The 25,806-nt window shown below is 52.7% G+C and overlaps 1 protein-coding gene across 6 annotated transcripts; it reads left to right on the forward strand.

The window, feature by feature from the left end:
* The first annotated feature begins 391 nt into the window (after positions 1 to 391).
* ARHGEF10L (Rho guanine nucleotide exchange factor 10 like) lies at positions 392 to 25,806 on the forward strand. Of its 6 annotated transcripts, none has more exons than XM_069874445.1 (28): positions 392 to 663; positions 6,134 to 6,217; positions 6,538 to 6,729; positions 6,826 to 6,853; positions 7,594 to 7,679; positions 7,795 to 7,878; positions 8,151 to 8,326; positions 9,717 to 9,825; positions 11,194 to 11,300; positions 11,517 to 11,594; positions 11,678 to 11,857; positions 12,461 to 12,577; positions 12,670 to 12,762; positions 12,999 to 13,172; positions 13,769 to 13,914; positions 14,286 to 14,300; positions 14,488 to 14,672; positions 14,769 to 14,884; positions 15,061 to 15,188; positions 15,281 to 15,381; positions 16,734 to 16,855; positions 17,274 to 17,360; positions 17,477 to 17,706; positions 17,797 to 17,951; positions 19,486 to 19,631; positions 21,730 to 21,904; positions 24,542 to 24,664; positions 24,779 to 25,806. In XM_069874445.1, exons 2-28 carry the CDS (start codon positions 6,181 to 6,183, stop codon positions 25,261 to 25,263), a joined length of 3,675 nt encoding a protein of 1,224 aa, XP_069730546.1. In that variant the 5' UTR covers positions 392 to 663; positions 6,134 to 6,180; the 3' UTR covers positions 25,264 to 25,806. The 6 variants fall into 6 exon arrangements, with proteins under 6 accessions (XP_069730546.1, XP_069730544.1, XP_069730545.1 ...); XM_069874443.1 differs by lacking the exon at positions 392 to 663 and adding an exon at positions 8,752 to 8,868; XM_069874444.1 differs by lacking the exons at positions 392 to 663; positions 14,286 to 14,300 and adding an exon at positions 8,752 to 8,868.

Here is a 25,806-nt window from a genome sequence, read left to right on the forward strand (position 1 = left end):
TAGTATTACGGTTGGACTTGATGATCTGATGGGTCTTTTCCAACCTGGTGATTCTATGATTCTGTGATTTTGGGGTGGGTTTAGAGCCCACGTGGGTAGAAAATGCCCTTGAATGGGCATGTGGAGCTGGGTTTTGGGACTGCTGACCCCGCAGCTGGTGCCTCGGATGTAAAATATCCTAGAGAAAATCCTCTCTGCTTGGAAATTTCCAAAGTTCCCGCTGCAAATCCAGGGCAACGCTCTTGGCAGCGAGAGGGTTAACCAGCCACCCTGGCACCCAGGGGGTTAAAAGGCGAGGAGGGGGCCAAATCCTGCTGGGGAGGGGGTATTTATTTAGGATAGGGCACACCAGGGGTGTAAATCAGAGCTGGCTGGGAAGAAGAAGAAGAGGAGGAGGAGGAGGAGGGGGGAGATGCTGCCCAAAATCCCGGCATCCCTCGGTGCAGCCGCTGGACCGCGGCGCGAGCCCTCGGCCGCCGGGATCTGGGGGTGCTGGAGGGGCCTGGGGGTGCCAGCAGGCTGCCCCCACCCAGGGGTTCCCACTTGGGGGGGTGCCAGCATCGAATCCCAGGGCGTTAGGGGCTGGTTTCCACCTTCGCCTCCCTGCTGGGGACCCACTCGGCCGATGCGGATACAAAGCCGGAGGAGACGCGGCCTTCCCAGGTCAGCAAACCCCATCTCCCTGCCCCTCCTTGCCCCTAAATCCTTATAGATATATAAAAATATATAAATATAATATATGTACATAAAATATATATATGTGTGTATATAAATGACATATCTATAGGCTGTCGCATCCTCTGTCCGGGGGAGGAGGTCATCCCTTCGCTCCCCGCTGCTGCCGGCGATCGCGGCTTTGTTAGCTCAATTTTATCTATTTTTAATTGCTTTTAGATAGAGAAGCAAAAAGAAACGGCGACAAGGAGGGAGGAGGCGGGCATCGCTGCTCCCAGCTGAATTCTGCGCCCATTCCTAGGCTTTTCCACCCTGTTTCCTTCCAGACTCTGGGACGGCTGCAAATCCCTCTTGGCTTTTCCCAGCTGGGGTTTGCAGCACCTGTGAGAAAATGCAATTTTAGGAGGGGTTTGGGTGCTTCGCCATGGATGATTTTGACAGCAAATAGGGGTAATGATGTTTTTAATGACGTTTTTGAACGTTGGTTGCCTTGGGGATACAGGGTTGCATTGCGTGCATGTTGCAAAGGTCGCTGCAATGGTTTTTTTCCCCTCTGTTTGCACGAATTTATTGGTTTTTTTCTTATTATAATATGTTTTAGTGAGATGCCAGGTTGCCAAAAGCAGGTTTGGCCCCCAAACTAGTGAAGCTGTGCATCCAAGGGGTGGAAAACCAGTATTTTATGGGGTGCTGTAAATAGGTGCTTGTGAAACAGGGAGAGAAATTAAGAATATTAGAGAGTGAACTCTAATTCATCAGTGTCGCCACCTGATAGATGACTTTTGGGTTGCTTTTCAACCAAAATAAGGTGGAAAAATCACTTATAAAGTGATTTTATGCCTTGTAAAGGGTGGGAGAGGTTTTAGTTTGGAGCTTTGCAATGAAGCACACCCTAAAATTGTTGGGAATTTTGAGCTGGAAACACAAAATAGGGGAAAGACTCCCAGTTTTTCTGCCTTTTTTTTTTCCTTGTTATTTCTAATGCAAATTCTTCTCTATTCAAATTTCTCCTGGCGTAGTTTCACAAGTGAACTTTGAATTGTTTTGCAAAGCATTGAGTAGGGGAGATTGGGATATTCATGGAAATGGGGAGGTTTTTGGTGATAAATAAGGTTTTTTTGTCACTTTTTAGGTCTCTGCAAGGAACATTTGTGTAATAATATAGATATTTTAAATTTAAGTGCTATAATTCTGGGTTTTTTTACCTATTTTTCCCCTCTTTTCCTCTGCATTTGCACTTCGCATGGCATGAGCTGGACAAGGGTTGGATTTTTTTCCGGTTCATCAGTGATGAAAAGGAAAATAAAAAGGAAAACGGCAGCAGTTTTCCAGGTCTTGGGTTTTTAAGCAGAATCTTGGCAGGATATTTGTCCGGAGGAGCCGTTTCCAGGTGAAAAGGGGAAACAACGTGTTCAGGAAGAGCCTTCTTTACAAGATGATGCATTTTGGCAAGAGTTTATTTAAGATTTAATCATAAAACTGCCTTGAATCTTGATTTTTTTTTTTTTTCAGGGGGGAAACCTCTTCTTTTTGCTTTTTTTTTTCTGGGAAACCCCCTTTTTTGATATTTTTTTTTTTTTGAATGCATCTTTTTGCTACCATTTCATTCCTGCTGCCTGTTATTGCTGCCTCCACCAACCACAACTGCATCAAAACACCCTGTTTAGGGAAATCTGGAAGCCTCAGGATTATTTTTGTTCCTCAGAATCTTCATTCCTGTACTGATGCCTTCAAATCTCTACAATTAATTCCTTGGAAAACTGGGATAGAAACCGCTCTGCCCTCAAAACACCGGTAATGTGCTGCACAAACCCAATTAGAACTGGGGAATAAAACCTTACCCTGCAGCAAATATTTGCTGATTTTTAAGAATTATCATTTTACAGGCCTGAGATTTGGGGGAGGAATCGTCCCTCCAGGGACTGTGCTGCTCGTCCTGGTACCTCACGTGCTGGAAATAAGCTGAATTAATTCAATTTATTGGTCAAGGTGATGGTGGGAAATCATCCAGGTGGTGGAATAAGCCTCAAACCTGCGGTTGGGATACGAATCTGTGGGAATTGAGAAGGAATTGAAGGAAACTCTTGGGAGACCAAAGCTCATACTTATTTCTTACCCCCCATCCCTTATAAATAGTGCCGGGGTTAATTATAAGGAGGGATTAACGTGGCGAGGATGCAGAAGGTAGCAGCAGGGACTCCCTGGAGAAATCCTTGCTGCATCCCTACTGCAAGAGTGTGGATTTTTCCTTGCAAAACCTTATATTTAAGCAAAAAAGAGGTAGGATGGGGGGATGATGCAGGGAGCAGGGATGGGTCCCTCGGGGCTGGCAGCCGTCCCTGCCAGCTGGGACCTGTCGCTCCTGCGCGGCGGCTAAAAATAACCCCAATCAAGCCCCGTAGCTGCCAGCTTGTGAGGCAAAGGATCGGGCTGGCGTTAGCAGATGGCCCTGCTTCTCTGCCTTTATTTATATCGAGCTCTATTTATTTTTTCCTCCCTGGTTGAAAGGGAGACGGGGCTGAACTGTGATGCTGCCCCATTTGCTGGTGCCGGGGTTGAGGACCCAGCAGCTCCTGCAGGCTTTGAATCCACGTTTCCGAGGATGCTGTCGTATCCCTACATCTCTCTTGGATTACAACACATCCCTACATCCTTCTTGGATTATTCAATATCCCTTTTTTTTTTGCTGTTCATGTCTGGTTTGGAGGCATCTCCCTGCAGGGGCAGCTCATTCCCACTGGATTTTTCCTTATCCCTTGGGATGATGTGGAGAAGAGGGAGCTGGGCTCTTCTCCCAAGTGACAGGGGACAGGACGAGAGGGAATGGCCTCAAGCTCCACCAGGGGAGGTTCAGGCTGGACATTAGGAAAAAATTCTTCACAGAAAGGGTCATTGGTCCCTGTCAGAGGCTGCCCAGGGAGGGGGTTGAGTCCCCTTCCCTGGAGATGTTTAAGGGACGGGTGGACGAGGTGCTGAGGGACATGGGTTAGTGATTGATGGGGATGGTTGGACTCGATGATCCGGTGGGTCTCTTCTAACCTGGTGATTCTGTGATTCTATGAATTTGCTTCTGGATGCATTTTTCTACTGGGATGCTCCTACCCTGATAGGAGTTTTGCTATGGAAAATGATGTAAAATAACTCCTTTTTCAGCTCGGCGAGGCCAAATTAAAGGTCATGGTGGGTTGTTTTGGAGAGCTGGTAATTCTCCTCGTGCTCACAGCTGGAAAAATACCCAGGACAAACGGGGCCGATTGGAGCTTATGTCAACTGTCAAAATGGGAAGTGACCTTCTCCTGCCCCGCTGGGGGGATAAAATCGGGACTGAGTCGCAGGGCCTGGCTGTGTGTTGTTTTCCTGCTTCCCTCTCCGAATGCAGGAGCCATCAGGTTGCTGGAAGGGTAAAGCCAGCCAGTAAGGGAAGAGGTTTCTGGATAAACTGTATCCTGGGCTGCATCCAGAGCTGTGGGAGCAGCAGGGAGGGAGGGGATTCTGCTCCGCTCTGGGGAGATCCACCTGGAGCCCTGTGTCCAGTTCTTGAATCCCCAACATGAGATGGAGCTGTTGGAACAGGTCCTGAGGAGGCCATGGAGATGATCTGAGAGCTGGAGAACCTCTGAGACCAGGCTGAGAGCTGGGGTTGTTGAGCTTGGAGAAGAGAAGGCCCTGGGGAGGCCTTAGAGCAGCTTCCAGTGCTGAAAGGGGCTCCAGGAAAGCTGGGGAGGGGCTCTGGATCAGGGAGGGCAGGGAGAGGATGAGGAGAATGGTTTTGAGCTGAAAGAGGGGAGATTGAGATGAGATCTTAGGGAGAAATGTTTTGCTGTGAGGGTGGGGAGGCCCTGGCCCAGGTTGCCCAGAGCAGGGGTGGCTGCCCCATCCCTGGAGGGGTTCAAGGCCAGGTTGCATGGGGCTTGGAGCCCCTGATCCAGGGGGAGGTGTCCCTGCCTGTGGCAGGGGTGGGACTGGATGACTTTGAGGTCTCTTCCAACCCAAACCATCCTGTGATTCTATAGAACATCTCTACTGGGTTTATTTTTCCCAGGTTTTATGCTTTTTAACTTGTTTGTGTTTTTTTTTTTTTGGAGGCATCACTGCAGGATATGGTTGTTTGGCTTTTTTTCCTCATGGTCCTTGTCTCTGTCACATCTCCTGGTGGGCTGGTTTATTGTGGACTTAGGGCTTGGTTGTCATCGCATCCATAGGGGTGGAACCCGGAGCTTGTGAAAGGGGGAGAGAAGAGACTTGCCTGCTCCCGTGCAGGTGAGGAGCAGATGAGGTGACGTCGGAGACAGCCTCGGCTGCCAAGTGCTTTCTGTTTTGAGGGCCAGGAAGAGAGTTCAAGGAGAACAAATAAGTGTTCCTGGAACCTTCTCCCAAATAAATGCCGATTGATGTGTTTATGGAAGGAACAGCCTTGTTGCACAAGTGGCTGGAAGAGGATATTTGCAGTGGTAACACAGGTCAAGGAGGGGAAGTGGAGGTTTATTTCACTTTTATGGCTGGGGAAGGGTTGGATGGGTTTTAGCTGGATGCTTTGGTTGGTGAGTTGCTGCAGGACAGGGTTGAGGCTGCTGAGCATTTTGGGCTTGCAGCATCACCTTGTGCATGTGCTGTGATTGCAAGGGGTTTATAGCTTGTTTTCCAGGCATGAAGGCACATTTGGGACCTGGTCCTAGGCTTCAGCTCCCACCTGTTGTGCTCTAGACCTCTCTCTGTGTCCATTTGTGGCCCTGGAGCTGCATGAGTTGCTGCAAATGCACATAGAGCGATTGCATCTGTGCTGCGCTGCAGCTCACAGGGGGTTTGGTACAAGGGGAATAAATGCATCCTGTTTTTTTGGGATCATCCTGGGTCTGTGCATCCCCTATATCCACCTCCTTGGGGAAATGAGGGTTTTGGGGAGGGAGAAATGATCACTGGAGGAGTTTTGTCTCTTAGGAGCAAGGTGGTGACATCCATTGTGCACGGGTTGCTGCTTCCAGCAGGTCCGAATTAGCAGAGTTTGGCCCCGTTTTGCTCTTTGCAGCCTCTCAGGTGTCGTTTCTCTCCTCTGCGTCGTCCCTTGAGCCTGGGGGTCCCTGCTCTGTCCTTCCTCTTCCTCTTGGCGACCTTTCAGGGCGTCGTGCCGGGCGTCTCTGATTACTTGAGCGGATGAGCCATCGATTGCAAGGAGGATGCTTGGCGCTTCCCGTGCTCCAAGACCTTCAAGCCTGATGCTCGGGGCTGGATTTGCTGTGCACGGGATAAATGTGCCGCACACAAGGTGGATTTCCCGTACATGAGCTGGATTTGTTGTGCAAAAGGGACCTGGGAACAGCTTTTCTTCTTCCTTGCAAGGTTTTGCAGCAGCCAGAGCTGGATCCATCACACCTGGGGTCTCCCTGCATTCTTCCCTCTCTCAGGGATGGATCTAGGGGCTGATCTCCTCTCTCAATCTGTTTCTTCTCCTCTCCTGCAGGAAAACCTCAGGGAAGGGCCCAGGTGGAGCACTCCAGCCCCCGTGCCATGGCTTCCTCTGAGCTGCCTCCCCGCCCCGCAGTAGGTACTGTGTCAACCTGTGAAGCTGGGGTTTTTTTTGGGGGGGATGACACCCAGCCTTTTGCAGAAAGGGGAGATGCAACGTCTGGGGGCATCCTGTGCATCTCTGGAGCTTCTTGGGGTCATGAAAACACAAAGAGCATCTCACGGTTTCTGGGGAACGATGCTCTTTTCTGTCTCCCCCGCATCCCTGGCCGTGTGCCCCCATGTCCCGCATCCCTGGCCGTCTCCCCCACGTCCCTCATCCCTGGCTGTCTCACCCCTCCATCCCGGGGTGCAGCAGCACTGCAGGGGGACACCAAATGACATGATTTCTGCTCACAGGTGACCACCTCCCCCTGGACACCCCCAGCCCCTTGCCCCACGGGGAGGATGATGTCGGCGAAGCCTTTGACTTTGAGGACAGCGAGGAAGAAGAGGAGGAGGAGGAGGAAGAAGACTCCGCGGTTGAGCCGAGTGGTGAAGCAGTCCTCAGGGCACCCCCTCGCAGGCATCGGGCTGCCAGCTCTGGTGGTGGTGAGGAGGATGGGCAGGGGGTCCTCGATGTCCCCACCTTCGGGTGGCATCACTGCAAGGCTGGGTGCCAATGCCATTTCTCTTTTCTCTCTGCAGATGGGCTGGTACCGGAGACCCAGCAAGGGTACGTGGGGGATTTTGGGGTGATTTGAGTGCCTTGAAAGGGAGAAAACATCTTTGCAGTTTGTGTCCCTCCCCATTTGCCATGTTGCAGCCTGGCACTGTGCCTCAGTTTCCCCAGCTTCTCCTCATTGCTGGCAAAAGGTGCTGCAAGCAGGAGAGCCTCAGGGGTTTGGGGTGTGCCCTCAGGGTCTGTGGGGGCTCTGGGTACCATGGAGGCTGGGTTTAATCAGATGGTGGGGGCTTCTTCTGGCCCTGGGCTGAGCAAACCCCCTGGGATGGGTGTCTGAAAGGGGCTGGTGTTTCCCCTGCCTGGAGATTTTGGAGGGAAAAGATGCAAACTGGGCTGCAAGGGGCGATTGTCCCCACTGGTGAAGACTGCATGGGGTGCAGCGAGAGAGGAAGGACCCTCACTGGGGATGGGTTCCCTCTCCCCATGCTCCTAGTGTCAGCGCATCCTCCTGCCCTCAAGCAGTGCGCAGTCTGAGGCTAAAAAAGCTTTTTTGCGGTCTTGTGGGAATGGTGGCCCTAAAACCTGGGTCTCCCCAAATCCATGAAGAAGCAGATGTGCTGGGGGGAGGAGGAGGCATGGGGCAGGCATTAATCTATGCTAGTTGGACGCCTGAAATAGGATGGGGGGTGATGGGAGGGTTGAGGGGTCTGGGTGCACTCAATCCTGGGGGATTTGCACCCAATCCTGGGGGATTTGCAGCCCAGGGTGCTCACTGACCCCCTTTCCCGCAGGTTGCCAGTGGGAGTGAGCAATGGGGAGGCTGGTGGAGACCCCCGCGTCGGTGTCCGGACCTGGAAGAGGGAAAGCATCTGCAGCGGTGGGTTAAAAGGCTGGGAAAAACATCCCTGCCAAGGCTTGGGTAGGATTTCTCCATCCTGGTTTGATCCTTGGGTCCTGACCTGGGTCCCCTGGGGGGGATTTGTTCCCCAAAGGTGAGCGCTTTGAGTTTCCAGCGGTGGAGGATGATGTGATCTATGATGATGTCCCCTGCGAAGCCCTCGATGCTGAGCAGAACGGTAGGGATCAGCCCGCCCCACCCGGTTCTCCGGGGACCTTGAGCCCATTTTCCAGGTGGGCAAACCAAGGCACGCTGAGAGGAGAAAATCCTCCTGGAAGAGGATGTGGAGGGGGATTGTGCTGGGAAAACTGCTGGGATTTGGGAGGGATGAAGGCAGATGTGTTCCCAGAGGGGATGCAGGATCTCGAGGATGCAGGACATCTCCTGTGGGTCCCTGGAGAGGGGGAGTTGTCTTTCTGGAAGGAAAAGGAGTTGGATCTTGCTTGCCAGGCCCAGGGTCGGAGCGCAGCCTGATCTACGAGGAGGTGCAGCGTGGTGAGGGACCACGGGCCAGCGAGGACTTGGGCTGGAGCTCCAGTGAGTTTGAGAGCTACAGCGAGGATTCAGGCGAGGAAACCAAGCCGGAGGCTGAGCCAGCCAAGCAGCGGGCATCCTTCCAGCCCAAGGTAACACTTGGATTGATTGTTTTTTATTATTATTATCTTTTTTTTTTTTTTTCCCCTGGGTTTGCTTGTATAAAGGCACCGGAGCCTCAAGCCTGGCTGCTCCTGCGGACAGCGAAGCAGAGGATGCTGCGGTTCTCGGGGTCGCCTGGTGCAAAGCTAGCATGAAACTTCAAGGGATTCATTTCTTTTTTCCCCTCTTTTACTTTTGCATTTTGGCACTGCTGGAGCATGGCTGCTGCTTTTCCCCACGCTTGTTGCCTTCCTTGCTCGAGCAACGTCAGATTTTGGGGAGATGCCGCCTGTACCGTGCTGCTTTGGGATGATTTCTCCTCTTTTTGTTTTTGGCCGCTTACCTGGATCTCTTCTCTGCCTTCTCTCGCCTCCTCTGCCTCCTCCTCCTCCTGCCTGGTTTGCTTGGGGCTCAGCTTTCTCCAGACCTGAATAGACTAAAGGAGAGATACGCCAGGACTAAGAGGGACATCCTGGCTTTAAGAGTTGGGGGGAGAGACATGCAGGAGCTGAAGCAGAAGTACGATTGGAAGGTACTGTTCCTCCTCCATCCCTTGTCCCCAAAACATCCCAGAATGGGGGGAGAGGGAAATCCTTCCTGGAGTGTGTCCAGCCTGAATTCATCCCATTTTATCCCCCAAAAGAGAAAAAAAGTTAAGCGCTGCAAAGCTGCGTCTCATGTCCATCTGTCTTGCAGCTCCCTGTCCTCCAGCTGCCCAAACCATTTGCTTTTGGGTGGTTTTTAAAGGGGCGTTTGGATGAAGCAAGGTCACCCGCGGGATAGATGGATCTGAGAAGGTTTTTCTCCCTGATACAGGGTGGAAATCAGGTGGGGAGAAGACTTGGGAGGCGTACAACCTTATTGCAAAGTCTTTCCCAGTTGCAAACCTTCCAGGCTGGTACTTTATGGCTGGTTTGGGCTGGGAAGGTGATGCTGATGTCAGCTTGGGCTTAAAATCACTGTGATTTGAGGTGTGAAAAGCCAACACCCGCTCACCCTTTGCTCTCTTGCACATAAACTCCTGATCACGAGGATGGGATTGATGCGTTTGCACCTCCCTTCCCTCTCTCCTCTTTGCTTTCGCTGCATGCTGCTGCTTTGCCTGCTTGCACGCGGCCTTGTCCCTGCAGAGGGAGGAGTTTCTGGAGCATCCTTCTTCCTCAGCCCTGTGCCTCCTCTTCCTCTCCATTGGGCTGTGTGGGAAAACAGGATTGATGCTTGGATATCCCCAAGGGGATGGCACTGCTGCATCCAGACCAGAAATAGGGGATGATGCTCAGAGGGGATGTCCCCTAGGGGATGGCACTGCTGCGTATGGACCAAAAATGAGGTCCCAGTGCTGCTTTGAACCTCTCGCTTGCTCTCATCCCCCTTGCCCAGATGACCCAGCTGATGAAAGCAGCCAAAAGTGGCACCAAGGATGGTTTGGAGAAGACCAAGATTGCAGTGATGAGGAAGGTGACGTTCCTGCACCGGAAAGAAGTGCCAGGTAAGCAGAAGAATCCTTGCCTTGTTTTTGAGTGCCAAAAAATCACTCATTTTGAGGGTATTTTCTACAAAAAACATTATGTATCCTTATGGCTTTCAGCTTTTCTTTATTTCTGATCTGTTTTCTGTGTTTTAAGCTCCTATTTGATTTTTTCCACTGTTTGCATCCTCGTGCAAGCCCGCTCGCTTGTTGCTCCAAGTGTCCCTATGGGGACTCTGCCCCCTACCATGCCAGCCCCCATGGGGCACCCTCCCTTTGACACAGAGCAGGATCTGCCCCCTAAAAGTGGATTTTTAGGGTGTTTTCCTAACTCTCCCACTGTCGTGTAGGGGATGGGAAGTGGAGGAGGAGGGCGGTGGAGGCGGAAAAGCAGCCGCCTGCCCGCTGGAGCTCGAGGGTCTCCCTGGAGCATCATGGGGGAGGTAGGATCCCAGCGGGCGGCCTCGTGCCTTGGCCAGGGCTGTCTGGGGGATCTGGCGTGTGTGTATCCCAGCTTTTCTGCATGCTCCTGACATGGCTTAGCCTTGCTGGGTGGGAGCTTAAATGCTTTTGGGATGCCCATGGTGTGAGCGTTAGGATGCTGGGGAGCTCCGCGTGGTGGGGACGGTGCGGAGCATCCCCAGCCGCATCCCCAGGATGGTGCAGAGCATCCCATTCCATCCCCGGGACATGGAGCTGGGGAGAAGGAGCTCGCGGAGCCAGCAGCCAAGGGCAGCGATCCTCCCTGCCAAAATTAGGGAAGGAAAAAGGTCACAGAGCCGCCAGCGCCCTCCCCTTCAGCCCGGCCGGTCCTCCCCGTTACTGGCTATTTATAGGTGACGGGGATGAAGCGGGGTGGCCGTAGCGGGGCGTTGCGGCCATGTGGAAGAAGCGGCCGTCCTTGCATGGCGACGCTGTCTTGGCTCGCTCACTCTCCTCCTCCTCAGCTGCTTCGGCCTCGGGTAAGGGATTGTCGCGCCGGCTGGCAGGCGCTGGCTTCTCGCCCTCCCCATTTTCCTTTGCGTTGCTGCTTTTGGCTCCTTTTCCCCCTGTTTTCCCTGCTGGCACCCACCCTTGGAGTGAGGATGAGGGCCTTTTCCTCTAACCAGGGTGGCTTTGGGGGGATGGGGACACCTTTTTGTCCCTTCCCACAGGGACCTGGCTCGGTCCCTGCTTGCAGCCTGACTCATGTTGGTGTCCGGTGACAGTGGCCGGGGCTCGAGGATGGACACGCGGTGCTGGGAGGACACTGAGGTCCATCTCCACTTGCAGCTCTGAATCCAAACTCATTCCCAGCCAAGCATCCGAGAGGGCTATGGACTCTTCTTTAGAACCCAAACCTCTAAAGTTGGGTATTTTTGGCATTTGATTGGTTTTGTTTCCCTGTAGGGGACTCGGAGGAGGAGGACACCGGTTTCCTGGAGGTCACAGTCTCCGACATGAAGCACCCACCCCCAGAGCTGGGCCCCATGCCCGAGGGGCTGAGCCCACAGCAGGTCGGTGTGGAGTGGATTTGGGGGTTCGGGGAGGGTTTGGAGGAGGACACGGCTTCCCCGTGGTCCCGTGATTGAGGAACTGGGGAAAGGGCGAGTCAGCAGAAAGTGATGCTGCTGCATCAGCGCTTCTGCAGCGCTTTGGTGCCTCTGTTGCCACCCCCAGTCCTGCTTTTTGGGGTGATGGGGGACCAGGGCTGAACCCCAGCATGGTTGCAGGTGGTACGGCGGCACATCCTGGGCTCCATCGTGCAGAGCGAGCGGAGCTACGTGGACTCCTTGAAACGCATCCTGCAGGTGGGAGCTCCCTTTTTTGGAGGGTTTGGAGTAGGGAGAAACACAGATGCAGGGATGCTGATGAGCTGGCGTCTCTCCCACAGGATTACAGGAACCCACTGATGGAGATGGAGCCAAAAGTGCTGAGCGCTAGGAAGTGCCAAGTGGTGTTTTTTCGCCTGAAGGAGATCCTGCAGTGCCACTCCATGTTCCAGATCGCCCTTGCCTCCCGCGTGGCCGAGTGGGACTCTGCAGAGAAGATTGGGGACCTCTTTGTGGCCTCGGTAGGAGGAAAACTCAGGAGGATGCTGCCAAACCTCTGCCTGGACCCCCCCTTATGAGGAGCGGCTGAGAGAGCTGGGGGCGTTTAGCCTGGAGAAGAGGAGGCTGAGGGGAAACCTCATTGCTCTCTCCAACTCCCTGAAAGGAGATTGTGGAGAGGAGGGAGCTGGGCTCTTCTCCCAAGTGACAGGGGACAGGATGAGAGGGAATGGCCTCAAGCTCCGCCAGGGGAGGTTCAGGCTGGACATCAGGAAAAAATTTTTCCCGGGAAGAGTCATTGGGCACTGTCAGAGGCTGCCCAGGGAGGGGGTTGAGTCCCCTTCCCTGGAGGGGTTTAAGGGATGGGTGGATGAGGTGCTGAGGGACATGGTTTAGTGTTTGATAGGAATGGTGGGACTTGGTGATCCGGTGGGTCTCTTCCAACCTGGTGATTCTATGATTCATGGATAGCAGCGGGGGCTGGAGAATGTGATGCAGCCCCAACCTGGGGAACCACCAGCATCCTCAGCATCCCTCCAAAAATAGATGAGCTCCCCATGCTTTGCCACTGCACCCTTTTGGGGGAGTCCCATGCCATCATGGCTCTCCCCCTGCCCTCTCCCCAGTTCTCCAAGTCGATGGTGCTGGACGTCTACAGCGACTACGTCAACAACTTCACCACTGCCATGTCTCTCATCAAGAAGGCTTGTCTCACCAAACCAGCCTTCCTCGACTTCCTCAAGGTCAGCAGGATCCAAAGAGGGGTGTGGGGTGCTGCTGGTCACCATTATGGGTGAAAAATCCTCTCTTTTGGCTTCTTTTTGTTCCCATGCAGAAGAGGCAGATGGCCAGCACCGACCGGGTCACACTCTACGGGCTAATGGTGAAGCCTATCCAGAGGTTCCCCCAGTTCATCCTGCTCTTGCAGGTACGGGTGAGGGGTGCCTGCATTTACCTTGCTTTGCACCCTATTTTTTGCATCCTGGATGCTGAGGGAAAGGGTTTAGGAAGGGAACAGTTTTTGGGGTTGTCAGCTTTTGGAACCATTCTGATGGTCATCTTCTAAGCTTTGATTTCAGAGGTACCTAAAGTGTACATCATGGCATCCCCAACAGGACTTTTTTTGGGGGTGGCTTTTGTCCCTCATCCTTTCTCCCACGCCAGGACATGCTGAAAAACACCCCGAAGGGCCACGCGGACCGCTTGTCCCTCCAGCTGGCCCTCACTGAGCTGGAGACGTTGGCAGAGAAGCTCAATGAGCAGAAGCGCTTGGCTGACCAAGTCGCCGAAATCCAGCAGCTTAGCAAGAGCATCAGTGACCGCAGCAGCCTTAACAAGGTGGGTCCTTCAGCCTCCCCTCCTCATTCTCCTGATGGAGCTGGTTGTTGTGTGTTGCGGTTTCCATGTTCCTCTCAGTGTTTGGGGCTTCAGGAAGCCAGGATCTCTGTTTTTCTCTGAAAGAATGTTGAGCAAAAGCAAATCTTGAGGCTGGCACGAGGAAACCCCCCTCCAGGAAAAAGCAAGAATGAGCTGCTGTCTCATCTGCCTGATTTTGCAACTGTTGGTGGCCAAAAAAAACCCTTAATGAAGCTCTTGCAACACATCCTGGGTTGGAGATGGTTGTGGCGGCAGAAACTGCAGTGGGGCACCCACCAGCTCAGCCCTGGCATCAGGATTTAGGGCCGAGGGATGAAGAGAGACCCAAGAGGGGCTGCAGAAGCCCTTCGTGGTCCCTCAGGGCTCTGCTGTCTTGGTGGTTGGACGTATAGGGCATGGAGGGGTTTTACATTGTGTAGCCGTGGCTGTCTCTGCAAAACCTGGGGCCGTATGTGGTCCTGGCTGGAGGAAAATCCTTGCAATAAAGGAAAAACAACACAAAGTTTGGGGTAAGAGGTTTGCAAGAGCCCCCAGGCTGAGCTCCGTCCCTTCCACAGCTGCTGACCTCGGGGCAGCGGCAGCTCCTGCTCTGTGAGACGCTGACAGAGACGGTGTACGGCGACCGGGGGCAGCTCATCAAGTCGAAGGAACGGAAGGTTTTCCTCCTCAACGACATGCTGGTCTGTGCCAACATCAACTTCAAGTACGTGCTGGTGCCCCCAGACCCCCAAATCACCTTGCAAAGCATTGACAAGTTTACCTGCCCCCTTCCCCACCTCAATTTTGGGATGAGTGGGTTGTGCTGGCTCTACCCCAAGGGCTTTTAACCCCACCTCACCTTGTTTTAGAGGGGGAAACCACTTGGTTTAGGGTTGCTTTGCCCCGTACTTTTGTCCTGCCTCCATGCAAACCCTTCATCCCCTGGTGCTTTGGGGTTTATGGGCTGGAGTGGGGTCCAGGAACCTGCTGGGACCTCAGGTCGGGAGTTGGTGGAGGTTGATGGTGTAAAGGGGAGAAAACCCTCCTTGACCACCCCATAACACCTCTTTATTCATCATTTTTCCCCTCTTCCAGGCCGGTGAACCCAGGGTAGGTGCTAAGCGTGGTCTGCTGTGGTTGCGTGCCCCGTGTTTGGGGGTGCAGGCATGCTCCAGTGCACGGTGTGGGGTTGCAAATGGGGCTCAGCTTGCAAAGTGACATTTTCTTAGGGCTTCAAGGTGAGTCATGGTGCCTGCTGATGTATTGACATCTATTTTTTTGCCTCTTCCCCCGGCAGAGGCCAGCTGGAGATTAGCAGCCTGGTGCCCCTGGGTCCTAAATACGTGGTGAAGTGGAGCACGGCCCTCCCGCAGGTCCAGGTGGTGGAGGTGGGGCAGGAGAGCAGCGCCTACGACAAGGACAACGTCATCATTCACAACGCTGGTGCCAAAAAGCATGCGCCAACTGGGCAGGCTTCGCACAGTGAGCACCTACCCCTTGATTCCCTGTTGGGCTTGTTTCGGTGTGGTGGGATGGAGCGTCCTCCATGGACTGTGTTTCTCCATTTCTCCACTCAAGATAAAGTCTACCTGGGGCCACCGCGGCTCTTCCAGGAGCTGCAGGACCTGCAGAAGGACCTGGCGGTGGTGGAGCAGATCACACTTCTCATCAGCACCTTGCATGGCACCTACCAGGTACCGACATGCCAAAGCGTGGTCACACGCATCATTTGGGTAGAACCAGCCTTGGGCACTTTGCGGTTCCTCAAGGACTGTTGGACACCTTATCCTCCAGTGCCCTGCAGATGAAATTTGGGAATGATTCAGGCTTGTTTTGGAGGCGCTTCCATGGTTTATGACTTTTCCTCCAGAACCTGAACATGACAGTGGCTCAGGACTGGTGCTTGGCCCTGCAGAGGATGATGAAGGTGAAAGAGGAGGAGATCCACTCCGCCAACAAGTGCCGCCTCCGTCTCCTACTGCCTGGGAAGCCAGACAAGTGAGTTTGCAGATCATGACTAGGCTTCTTCCTACCCTGGGGAGGAGGAGAAAGAGTCTGAAGGGCAACCTGCTGATGCTTTTCCTATGTAGGTCTGGTCGCCCCATCAGTGTCATGGTGGTCTTCATCACTCCGAACCCCCTGAGCAAGATCTCCTGGGTGAACCGCCTGCACCTGGCCAAGATCGGACTGCGTGAGTAGCCCCGTGGTGTGTTGCGCACATCACCCTTGCTTTGAAAAGCCAAATTTGGGAACAGAAGTGGGGGGCTGGCTTTGCCCTGAACATCCCAATGTGAAGCAGAGCAGGGAAAACATTCAGGCCAAGGTGATGCAGAATGTTTTGGGGGCTTACAAGCTAAAAGTGATGGGAACTGGTAATTTTGGCTTCAGTTCTGGAGTCCTCAGCGCAGGAAGGACATGGATCTGTTGGAGTGAGGCCAGAGGAGGCCACGGAGATGATGCGAGGGCTGAAGCACCTCCCATATGAGGACAGGCTGAGAGAGTGGGGGTTGTTCAGCCTGGAGAAGGGAAGGCTCCAGTGAGACCTTAGAGCAGCTTCCAGGGCTGAAAGGGGCTCCAGGAAAGCTGGGGAGGGGCTCTGGATCAGGGAGGGCAGGGAGAGGATGAGGGGAATGGTTTTGAGCTGAAAGAGGGGAGATCGAGGTGAGATCTTAGGGAGAAATGTTTTGCTGTGAGGGTGGGGAGGCCCTGGCCCAGGTTGCCCAGAGCAGGGGTGGCTGCCCCATCCCTGGAGGGGTTCAAGGCCAGGTTGGATGGGGCTTAGAGACCCTGATCCAGTGGGAGGTGTCTCTGCCCATGGCAGGGGTGGGGCTGGATGCCTTTGAGGTCCCTTCCACCCCAACCCATTTTATTATGAAATGCTTTATGTTTTGTTGCTCTTGGGTGGCATCTCCAGGTTGGTGTCGTGTGGTGATGGATTTCTGTTGGCTTCTGTCCCAACGATGTTGAGACTGACCCATTTTATGTGAAAGGGGATGAATAAACAGGGGAGGAGCCACTCTTCCTGCCATTTCCCTTCCCCAGTTCCCATTGAGCTCCACCAGCTGCTGCAGCAAAAAAAAAAAAAAAAGAAAGTTTAATGGAAGAAGGAAATAAAATAAAATCACTTGAAATCCTATTTGAGTGCTCGGATTCCCCTGGGGCTGCAACAATTTTTGATTCTCTTGTTTTGAACAGTTTATATTTTTTTCTAATCTGGGGTGCCTAGGGGATAATCCTGTATCCGCGAGTCAGAAATGAAAACACATTAAAGCCTAATGTGAAGAAACACATTAGGATGTATTTCCCCCCACCTCCTTTCGATGTGAATCGTTTGGGTTTAGGGATGTTTTTGCTGCTTCTTGAGGTCCTTGATTGGTGCTGCTGGAGGAACGGGGTGAGATATCCCCCTGCTGCACTGAGGATGGTGGTTTGGGGTTGGAGATTAAAGCCCTACACCTCAAATTACTGATTTTGGGGTCTCATTAGGGAGGGGCTGAGATGGGGGATGTCTCAGCCGTCCTTGATCTCCTCTGCTCGCCACAGGGGAGGAGAACCAGCCGGGCTGGCTCTGTCCCGATGAAGACAAGAAGAGCAAAGCTCCTTTCTGGTGCCCCATCCTCTCCTGCCACATGCCTGCCTTCTCCTCCAAGGCACTCGATCTGCAGGTAAGAGTGAGGGCCAACTTCTTCTCCATCCCCCTTGTCCCTCCTTCCCCTTTACATCCACCTTTCTGGGGGGAATAAAGACACAAATCCCATAGTGGACGGGCTGGATGGGTTGGCCAGATTCGTTGCAAAGGCAGAAAATCATAGAATCGTGGAATAATTAAGGTTGGAAAGACCTCTAACATCAAGTCCAACTGTGAGCCCAACACCATCATGCCTGCTAAACCATGTCCTGAAGTGCCATCGATGCAATCCAACCTGGAAAATTGAAAATATGAATCATAGAATCACCAGGTTGGAAGAGACCCACCTGGGCTTTGGCTTTTGCCTCAAATTTTGGGGCATTCACTGATACCCTGCGTGTGTTGGGGTAACTGGGGGGTGTTATGGCCCCCCTATACCCTGGTCTTTCTTCCAGCTTGGTGCCGCGGTGCACAACCCCGTGCAGTCCTCGCTACTGGGCTTCTCCGCCATCAGCACCTCGCTGCCTCAGGGCTACCTCTGGGTGAGTAAAGCAACCCTGAAATGGGGCCAAGCCTGCTGGGTTTGGGTCCGTCTGGCTGCAAACCCCTTCTTGAGTGCTCATGGTTGGTGTTAACACCCGTTTTCTGGTTCCTGCAGGTTGGCGGGGGACAGGAGGGCGCAGGGGGGCAGGTGGAGATCTTCTCCCTCAACCGCGCCGTGCCACGGACGGTGAAGTCCTTCCCAGTGCCTTCGCCAGTGTTGTGCATGGAGTACATCCCTGAGGCAGGCGAGGGGGATCCAGCAGGCACTCAGGAACCACGACCAACCACCGAACAGCCCCCCACGACCCCACATCCCACCGTGTGCTTGGGCTTGCAGGATGGCAGGTGAGTCCGCGTCTTCTGCATCCATCCTTTGGTGCAACCACCAGTACCGAAGGTTGAAGACCAGCGAATTCTTCCCCATCTCCTCCGTAGCATCGTGGTCTACGGCAGTGTGGACACGGGGACGCAGTGCTTGTTGACCTGCAAAAGCCCGGGCATGCAGCCTGTCCTCTCCTTGAAGCACAGCCCCGAGTACCTGTTTGCGGGGTTGCAGGATGGGACCGTGGCCGCCTACCCCAGGAGCAACGGTGAGGACAGCCCCGTGCGTGCTTTCGGATCAGCTTTTTGGTGGGACACCCCGAAATGCAGCAAGCAGGAGGTTCTCCAAGCCAGCGGGCTATTCTAGCTGCTAAAAATGGTGATAAAAGCACCATTTATTAGTTTTTTTCTCTATTATTTCATCCCGACCTTTGCAGCCGGGGGAGGCTGGAGGGGAAAGTGCTGGTTTGCATTGTCAGGATGAATGCTAGAGGGGCTCGGTTTGGGGAAAACGTGGAAAGCGATCCTGATGAGAAGTTGATACCACAGTTTGGAGGGTGGTCGTGCTTGAGGAATGTGAGAAGAATCATTGAATCAATGCCCTGACCTTGAAGGGATCCACGGGGGTCATTGAGCCCAACCCCTGTTGGGATGCACAAGAGACCCCTTAGAGCGTTTGGCTTCAAAAAATCACCTTTTTGATGCTGTAGACCAAGCTGATCTCCTCCAAACCTGATTCACACAAGAGCTCCCTCCTTTATTAGCTTGATTTTGGGGTTTATGCTCCCTGGGTGCAGCTGAGGGCAAGGCTGCAGCTGGCTGAGAGCCTTCCCCGCTGGGGACTCCTCATCTTGGCTGTTAAATACCTCCATTTCCTCGCTAGAGGGTAGGAAAGAGCCTCAAATAATGCCTTGCATTGGCCTATTTTTGAACAAAACCTCTTTTTCTGCTCTGAGAACCTCAGCGAGCAGCACCCAGGCCAGCCCGCAGCCAGCAAAGCCATTTAAATCAAATTTTAGGGCACAGCGCATCCCCTTTCCCATCTTTTAGCAACGACACAAGCCCATTAATTAAGTGGCTTTGATTTAATTTCAATTAAATAAGTGCACATTGAAGGTAGCAAGCTGCTGGGGGGTGAGCTTTTGAATCTTATCTCCATCTTTTTGGAAGGAAAAAGCTTTCCCAAAATAACTCGGTTTTATGTGGAAAATTAGGTTTTGCTGAAAAGCAGCTCGGTTGCAAACCCCAGGTGATGGGAGCAGAGGTCTGGGCACCCAAAGGGCTCTTTTATCCCTCAGATATTATGGGTTTTTTTAATAAAATGGTGTTGGAAATAAGAAAAAAGGGAGCAATTACCAATTGAAGCTGCTCAGCCGCTGCTGGTGGGGAATTCATCCCAATCCAGATTGGATGCTGTTCACAGAGACCCTCCAGATCGGCTCTGGAGTGTTGCTTCAAGAGCAAATACATTTAAAAACAATTTAAAAATTGTATTTTTTTGCTTTTTCAGCAAGAAACATGCCCAAGTGTCGCAGGTGGCCAGTTATGTGCTGCTAAAAAGCTGTTTGTGCGGGAGCAAAGGGGCGTTGATGGGGGTGAAGCTCGGGGGGGTTGAGCTCTCCTCGTCCTTCTGGTTGGGGCGTTAAGATGCTTGGAGGCATCCTGGGTGATACTGGGGACATGAGGAGTTTGCAGCTGAGCCCAGGAACTATTTGGGGTGATTTTAACTAGAAAAGATAAGGTTTTCGTGCTGAGCATCTTCTTGCCCCCTCCCCCCACCTTATCCTGATGTCTCTGCTGCAGGGGGTCTGTGGGCACCAGGGGAGCAGCCCACCCTCCTGGCTGTGGGTACCGGCCCCGTCCGAGCCCTCCTGACGCTGGATGAGACCCTCTGGGCCAGCTGTGCCAACCAGGTCACTGTCCTGGATGCCACCAACCTCCAAGCCCAGGTAGGGAGCATTTCCAGTACCCCCTGCTTACATCCACGGGGGAGGATGTGACAGTGGCTTTAGGTGGGTCACAGTGGTTTGAACCCCGAAGGACGCACAGGCACATCCCTGCCTGGGCAACACCCCAAACCACCTTTTATTCCTGCTTTTTGCTGCCTTTCATCACTTTGGGGTCCCTTTCCTCTGATACTGCCTCACAGGATGAGGATGCAGAGACATCTCCCACAGCTGCATAAACAAGGAATGTTGAATAGTTCCTTTCTTTTCTCCAAAACTCCCCATCTTTCTACCACATTTAATTTTCACATTTAATGCCTAAACTTATATTGCGTGTATAGGCTGTTGTTAATCCATTGTCCTGGGTGCCAGCAGCCTCTGTGCCCAGGTAGGGAGCATCACCGGGGCCCCCTGCAGCATTTGCAGGGAGCGCAGCGGTGACTTTAGGGGGTCACCCTGGTCTGAGCCCCAAAGGACGCACATGCACGGGCATCTCCCTGCCTGCACAATGCTCAAGGCACTTTTTATTGCTGCTTTTTGCTGCCTTTCATCACTTTTGGGTCCCTTCCCTCCTGTATCAGGTCACAGGAGGATGATGCAGAAACATCTCCCACAGCTGCATAAACAGAGGATGCCAAATAGCTGTATTTTCTTAAAAAACCCACTTTTCTCCCACATTTAATTTTCATATTTAATGCCCAAACTTAGTTTGCATATATTGGCTGTCAGATTTCGATCATCCTGGGTGCCAGCAGCCTCTGTGCCCAGGTAGGGAGCATCACTGGGACCCCCTGCTGCATCTTCGGGGGATGCAGTGGTGGCTTTAGGTGGGTCACACTGGTTTGAACCCCAAAGGATGCACGGGCATGGGCACATCCCTGCCTGGGCAATGCCCCAAACCACCTTTTATCTCTGCTTTTTGCTGCCTTTTCTCACTTTTGGGTCCTTTCCCTCCCCTATCAGGTCCCAGGAGGAGTATGCACAGACATTTCCCACAGCTGCATAAACAGGGAATACCGAATAGTTCTTTTTTTCTTTTTTTTTTCAAAAAAAATACCTTTCTACCACATTTAATTTTCACATTTAGTGCCCAAACCTAGTTTGCATGTATTAGCTGTTGTAAATCCAGCCTAACGGCGGTGCCGAGAATGAATAATGCATCAGGGACTGGATTCGTTTTCAGTCTCCAATTTTATTTATGACAGGAGCCGAGTGGGAATTTTTGCAGAAGAAAAAGTGATGAGGGAGGGAAAAAATAGGGGGTGGGATATCGGGGGATGGAATAAATGATATTTGGTGGTGAGCTGTGTGACAGGGGCCTGGAACTGCCTGGATGGGACTGGCAACTTGGGAATTGGGGAATAAATCCCATGTGGGGTGGGGAATAAGGAGGAGATCACCTAGAAGTCTTCATCTGCCCTCCATTTATGCAAGCTTTTTGGGAGGATGCTCCTCTCCAGGAAGGGGATCAATAACTGCTCCTCTTTTCTTTTATATAAATCAAATTTTGAAGTAAAATAAGGTTTCAAAGCCATGGGAGAAATGATGGTGAAGTTGCTGCATTAAGGTTTCTCTCCCAGTGATTTAATTTCTCGATGGTTTTGGTTTTGGGAAATCTGCAGCAGGGGTGATTTTTGATGCAAAAAGGTGTTTTTTCTGCAGCCTGCATCCTGTGTCTGATAGGGAAATGCTCTGGTGCAGGGCTTGGGAAGCAGATAAATTGGTCTGTGGTGCCCAAGGAGCTTTTCTGTGGAGTCCCTGATCCTTTAACTGCTGAGTTTTGGGGTAGGAAAGAAGCAGGAAGGTCTTGTCCCATCTCGGGATGGGTTTTGCAGATGCACCTGGTCTGGTAAATCGGCTTCTTAGAGAAGGAAAATGGCCTGGAAGGGTGGGAAAGGACTATGTTATCCAAAAAACCAAGATGATTTGGTGATGGATTGGTTTCAGTGTCTTCTGTCTAAGCTAGAGGTGATGAGGACAGCTGGGACCTCAAGGTCACTCTGGTCTCCTCCTTGTGCAGCTTTACAGCTCCTGGAGAGAGCTCGGGTGATTTGAGGGAGCGACCCTTTTAATTTCCCTCTTGTCATTCCCTGTTGGGCAGCAAACCTTCGAGGCCCACCCAGACACAGAGGCCAGCGTCACGCACATGATCAAAGCGGGAAGCGGGGTCTGGATGGCCTTCTCCTCAGGCTCCTCCATCCGCCTCTTCCACACCGAGACACTGGAGCATCTGCAGGAGATCAACATTGCCACGAGGACCACCTTTGTCCTGCCAGGTGAGCTCCTCTCTTTGCTGGCTCTTAATTGCAATTAATAAGTAAGTTGGGGCATCACCCTGTAGACGTTTTGCTTTGCTTTATGGCTGTGCTGGTTTGCAGAGAAACTATAGAAGGAATTTATTGCGTTAATAGCATAAAGGTTTGAGCTTGGACCTCATTGACTGTGGAGGTGGAGCTGGTGGCATCTGTGAACCTGTGCACGCAGCTGTGCATCCCATCTTTGCATCTCTGCTCCTGTGCATCTACCTTATCCGTGCGCTCCCCCCACGCACATGTGTGTGTATGCACTCTCTTCATTCTTGCACCCCTGCATCCTGTCTTGCATCTGTGCACCCCATCCTTGTGCCAATCTTGGCACCTGTCCATCCATGCACCTTGTCTTTGCTCGGTGCCTTCATCCACATCCCTGTGCTTGCGTTCTTGCACCTTGTCCTTGCACCTGCGTGCATCCATGCATCCCAGTCTGCACCTATGTGCATCCTTGTGCACATCTTCATAGAATCTCTAGGTTGGAAAGGACCCACTGGATCATCATTCTGTGATTGATTCCAACCATTCCCATCCATCACTAACCCATGTCCCTCAGCCCCTCGTCCACCCATCCCTTAAACCCCTCCAGGGAAGGGGACTCAACCCCCTCCCTGGGCAGCCTCTGCCAGTGCCCAGTGACCCTCGCTGAGAAATATTTTTTCCTGATGTCCAGCCTGAACCTCCCCTGGTGGAGCTTGAGGCCATTCCCTCTCGTCCTGTCCCCTGTCACTTGGGAGAAGAGCCCAGCTCTCTTCGTCCCCGTGCCTGTCTTCATCCCCATGCATGAGCCACCTTATCCTTGCACCTATCTCCACACATGTGTGTGCATCCTTGTGCCCCATCCTTGCACCCATCTTCATCCCCACATGTGCCCCATCCTCATGCCTATCTTCACCCCCTGCAAACATCCTTGCAGCCCATCCGTGTGCTCACCTTCATCCCCCTGCACACGTCTTCGCAGCTCAATGTTTGTGCTCACCTTCATCCTCATGTGCATCCTTGTAGCCCATCTTGTAGCCCTGTTCAATGTCTTTATCAATGACCTGGATGAAGGCCTCAAGTGCACCCTTAGCAAGTTTGCGGATGACACTAAGCTGGGTGGAAGTGTGGATCTGCTGGAGGGTCGGGAGGCTCCAAAGGGATCTGAAAAGGCTGGACCGCGGGGCTGAGACCAATGGGATGAGGTTTAACAAGGCCAAATGCCGGGTTCTGCACTTGGGGCACAAAACCCCTGAGCAGCTACAGACTAGGAGAAGTCTGGCTGTAAAGTGCCTGGAGGAGAAGGACCTGGGGGTGTTCGTGACAGCAACTGACCATGAGCCAGCAGTGGCCCAGGTGGCCAAGAAGGCCAATGGCATCTTGGCTTGGATCAGAAACGGCGTGGCCAGCAGGTCCAGGGAGGTTCTTCTCCCTCTGGACTCGGCACTGGTGAGACCGCTCCTCGAATCCTGGGGTCAGTTCTGGGCCCCTCACCACAAGAAGGATGTTGAGGCTCTGGAGCGAGTCCAGAGAAGAGCAACAAAGCTGGGGAAGGGGGCTGGAGAACAAGAGGAGCGTCTGAGAGAGCTGGGGGTGTTTATCCTGGAGAAGAGGAGGCTGAGGGGAGACCTCATTGCTCTCTCCAACTGCCTGAAAGGAGGTCGTGGAGAGGAGGGAGCTGGGCTCTTCTCCCAAGGGACAGGGGACAGGATGAGAGGGAATGGCCTCAAGCTCCACCAGAGAAGGTTCAGGCTGTACATCAGGAAAGAATTTTTCACAGAAAGGGTCATTGGTCACTGTCAGAGGCTGCCCAGGGAGGGGGTTGAGTCCCCTTCCCTGGAGGGGTTTAAGGGACGGGTGGATGAGGTGCTGAGGGACATGGGTTAGTGATTGATGGGAATGGTTGGACTCGATGATCCGGTGGGTCTTTTCCAACCTGGTGATTCTATGATTCTATCCTTGTGCCCGTCTTCCCCCCCATGCCTGCACCCCACCGCCGTTGCCCCAAGCACCCTGCTTTCCTCGGCTGAGTATCCAGCACCACTTCACAGCCGTGTTCGCTCGTCTGGCTCAGCCACCCCAGGCTTGCAAGGTTGTCTCCTGCCTTGTTCCAACTACGGAGCGACATAATTGCGTAATTAGTTATAAGGCCGATACTCGTGTAAGTCTCTTCCTTTTTTTTTAGGGTATGTTACAATATTTATCACTTCCTTTTCTTCCTGGGCGAGTGAGTGTTGGATATTAATGCGTTTTTGAACTTGCGCTCCCTCATCCTTTTTAACTCGACAGGTCATTAATAAAGTCCTCCTGGAGAAACCGGGAGTTGCATCTTCACAGATATATTGCTTCGCCGAGTCTGACGCTGAGCAGCACTAAGTCCTGGCAATAAAATATTCATTTGCCATTAGAAGTCTCACTTTTTTTTTTTTTTTTTGGCTCCTCTTTTTATTTATTTATATTTGTAGCGCTCTCCCTGCCATGGAGGCCTTCGTGCAAAGATGCTGCTTGGGTTTTAGAGGGCTCTGGAGGGTGCTCCCCATGAAAAAGCCACCGGTGGTAGGTTACCTGGGAAGATGCCACTGTGAAATCAGCCCTTACCTTCTTTTTTTCCCCCACCTCTTGCAGGTCATAAACACGTCCGAGTCACCAGCCTCCTCATCTGCCAAGGTTCGCTCTGGGTGGGCACCGACCAGGGCATCATCGTGCTGCTGCCTGTGCCTCGTTTGGAGGGCATCCCCAAAATCACTGGTGAGCAGCCCCAAAACCCCTCTCTGGGTGCACGTCATCTTATTTTTGGGCTTGTTTTCAGCAAAACCTTTTGTCTGGGGCTCGTTTTTAGCAAGAACCCTCTTGTTTTGGCAGGAAAAGGCATGGTGTCCCTCAACGGGCATAGTGGCCCCGTGGAGTTTTTAGCAGTTGCCTTGAGCACCCTGGCACCTGACGTGCTAAAGGGCGACCAGGAGGAGGAAGAGGAGGGTGAGGAAGAGAAACCATTGGAACTGGATGGTCCCCCACCTCGGGAAATGAGGAAAAAAGGGATTTTATTGCAATACCGCCTCCGCTCCACCTCACACCTCCCTGGGCAGCTGCTGTCGGTGCGGGAAGTGCCGGTTGGCGGCACGCCGGCACACACCGAAGAGGATGGTTCCATCTACGAGATGGCCGATGATCCCGACGTCTGGGTGCGGAGCCGCCCTTGTGCCCGGGACACCCCTCGCAAGGAGATCTCCTCGGTGGCCATCGTTTCGGGAGGCCGAGGTTACCGTAACTTCCACGCCGAATCGCCGTGCCGCGGTGGCAATGCCGACAGCACCCTGCTCATCTGGCAGGTCCCGTTGATGCTATAGCACCCTGGGACCCCCCATCCACCTGGCACCTACCTCAAACAGCCACCCGAAAGCTGCCGGGGGTGGCCCTGCACTGGGTGCATCACCCTTTATTTTTTTTTTAAGGAGGAATAAACTGAAAAATGAGCTTTTTTCTCCCCTTTCCCCAAAACCAACTTTGTGCATGGGAAGATGGGGTTTTTAACAACGTGGATGGCAACCTCCGTGCGGGCTTTGGAGGTGCTGGCTCTTTGGCTGAAGGCGTCTGTGTGTCTGTGTGTGAATATCTCTCTCTATATAAATATATATATATAAATATGATGTATATTATTACCTGTATAAAGAAGGAATCTGTATATATTGGGGCACTTGGAGCTGCAGAAATAGTGGTGGGAGCACTCAGCGGGTGCTGGCTGCGCCGAAAACAGGGGGCTTTGCTGAAACAGCAGGTTTTTTGACTGTGAATTCAGGATATTTGGTACAAAAATCCCCTGGTTTTGGGAGCCGAGTACGTGTGGTTTCCGGAGGAAAAAGGGAATATGGGGAGTGTGGAAATAAATCCTA

This window comes from Phaenicophaeus curvirostris, chromosome 22, assembly GCF_032191515.1.
Source record: "Phaenicophaeus curvirostris isolate KB17595 chromosome 22, BPBGC_Pcur_1.0, whole genome shotgun sequence".
NCBI classification, from domain to species: domain Eukaryota; kingdom Metazoa; phylum Chordata; class Aves; order Cuculiformes; family Cuculidae; genus Phaenicophaeus; species Phaenicophaeus curvirostris.

Bases quoted from the DNA above. Each gene is read 5' to 3' on its own strand.
- ARHGEF10L (XM_069874443.1), top strand. From the start codon at position 6,181: ATGGCTTCCTCTGAGCTGCCTCCCCGCCCCGCAGTAG. The intron at 6,730-6,825 runs GTGAGGAGGATG...TTCTCTCTGCAG, and splicing joins GGCTGCCAGCTCTGGTGGTG to ATGGGCTGGTACCGGAGACC. The intron at 8,869-9,716 runs GTACTGTTCCTC...CCCCTTGCCCAG, and splicing joins AGCAGAAGTACGATTGGAAG to ATGACCCAGCTGATGAAAGC.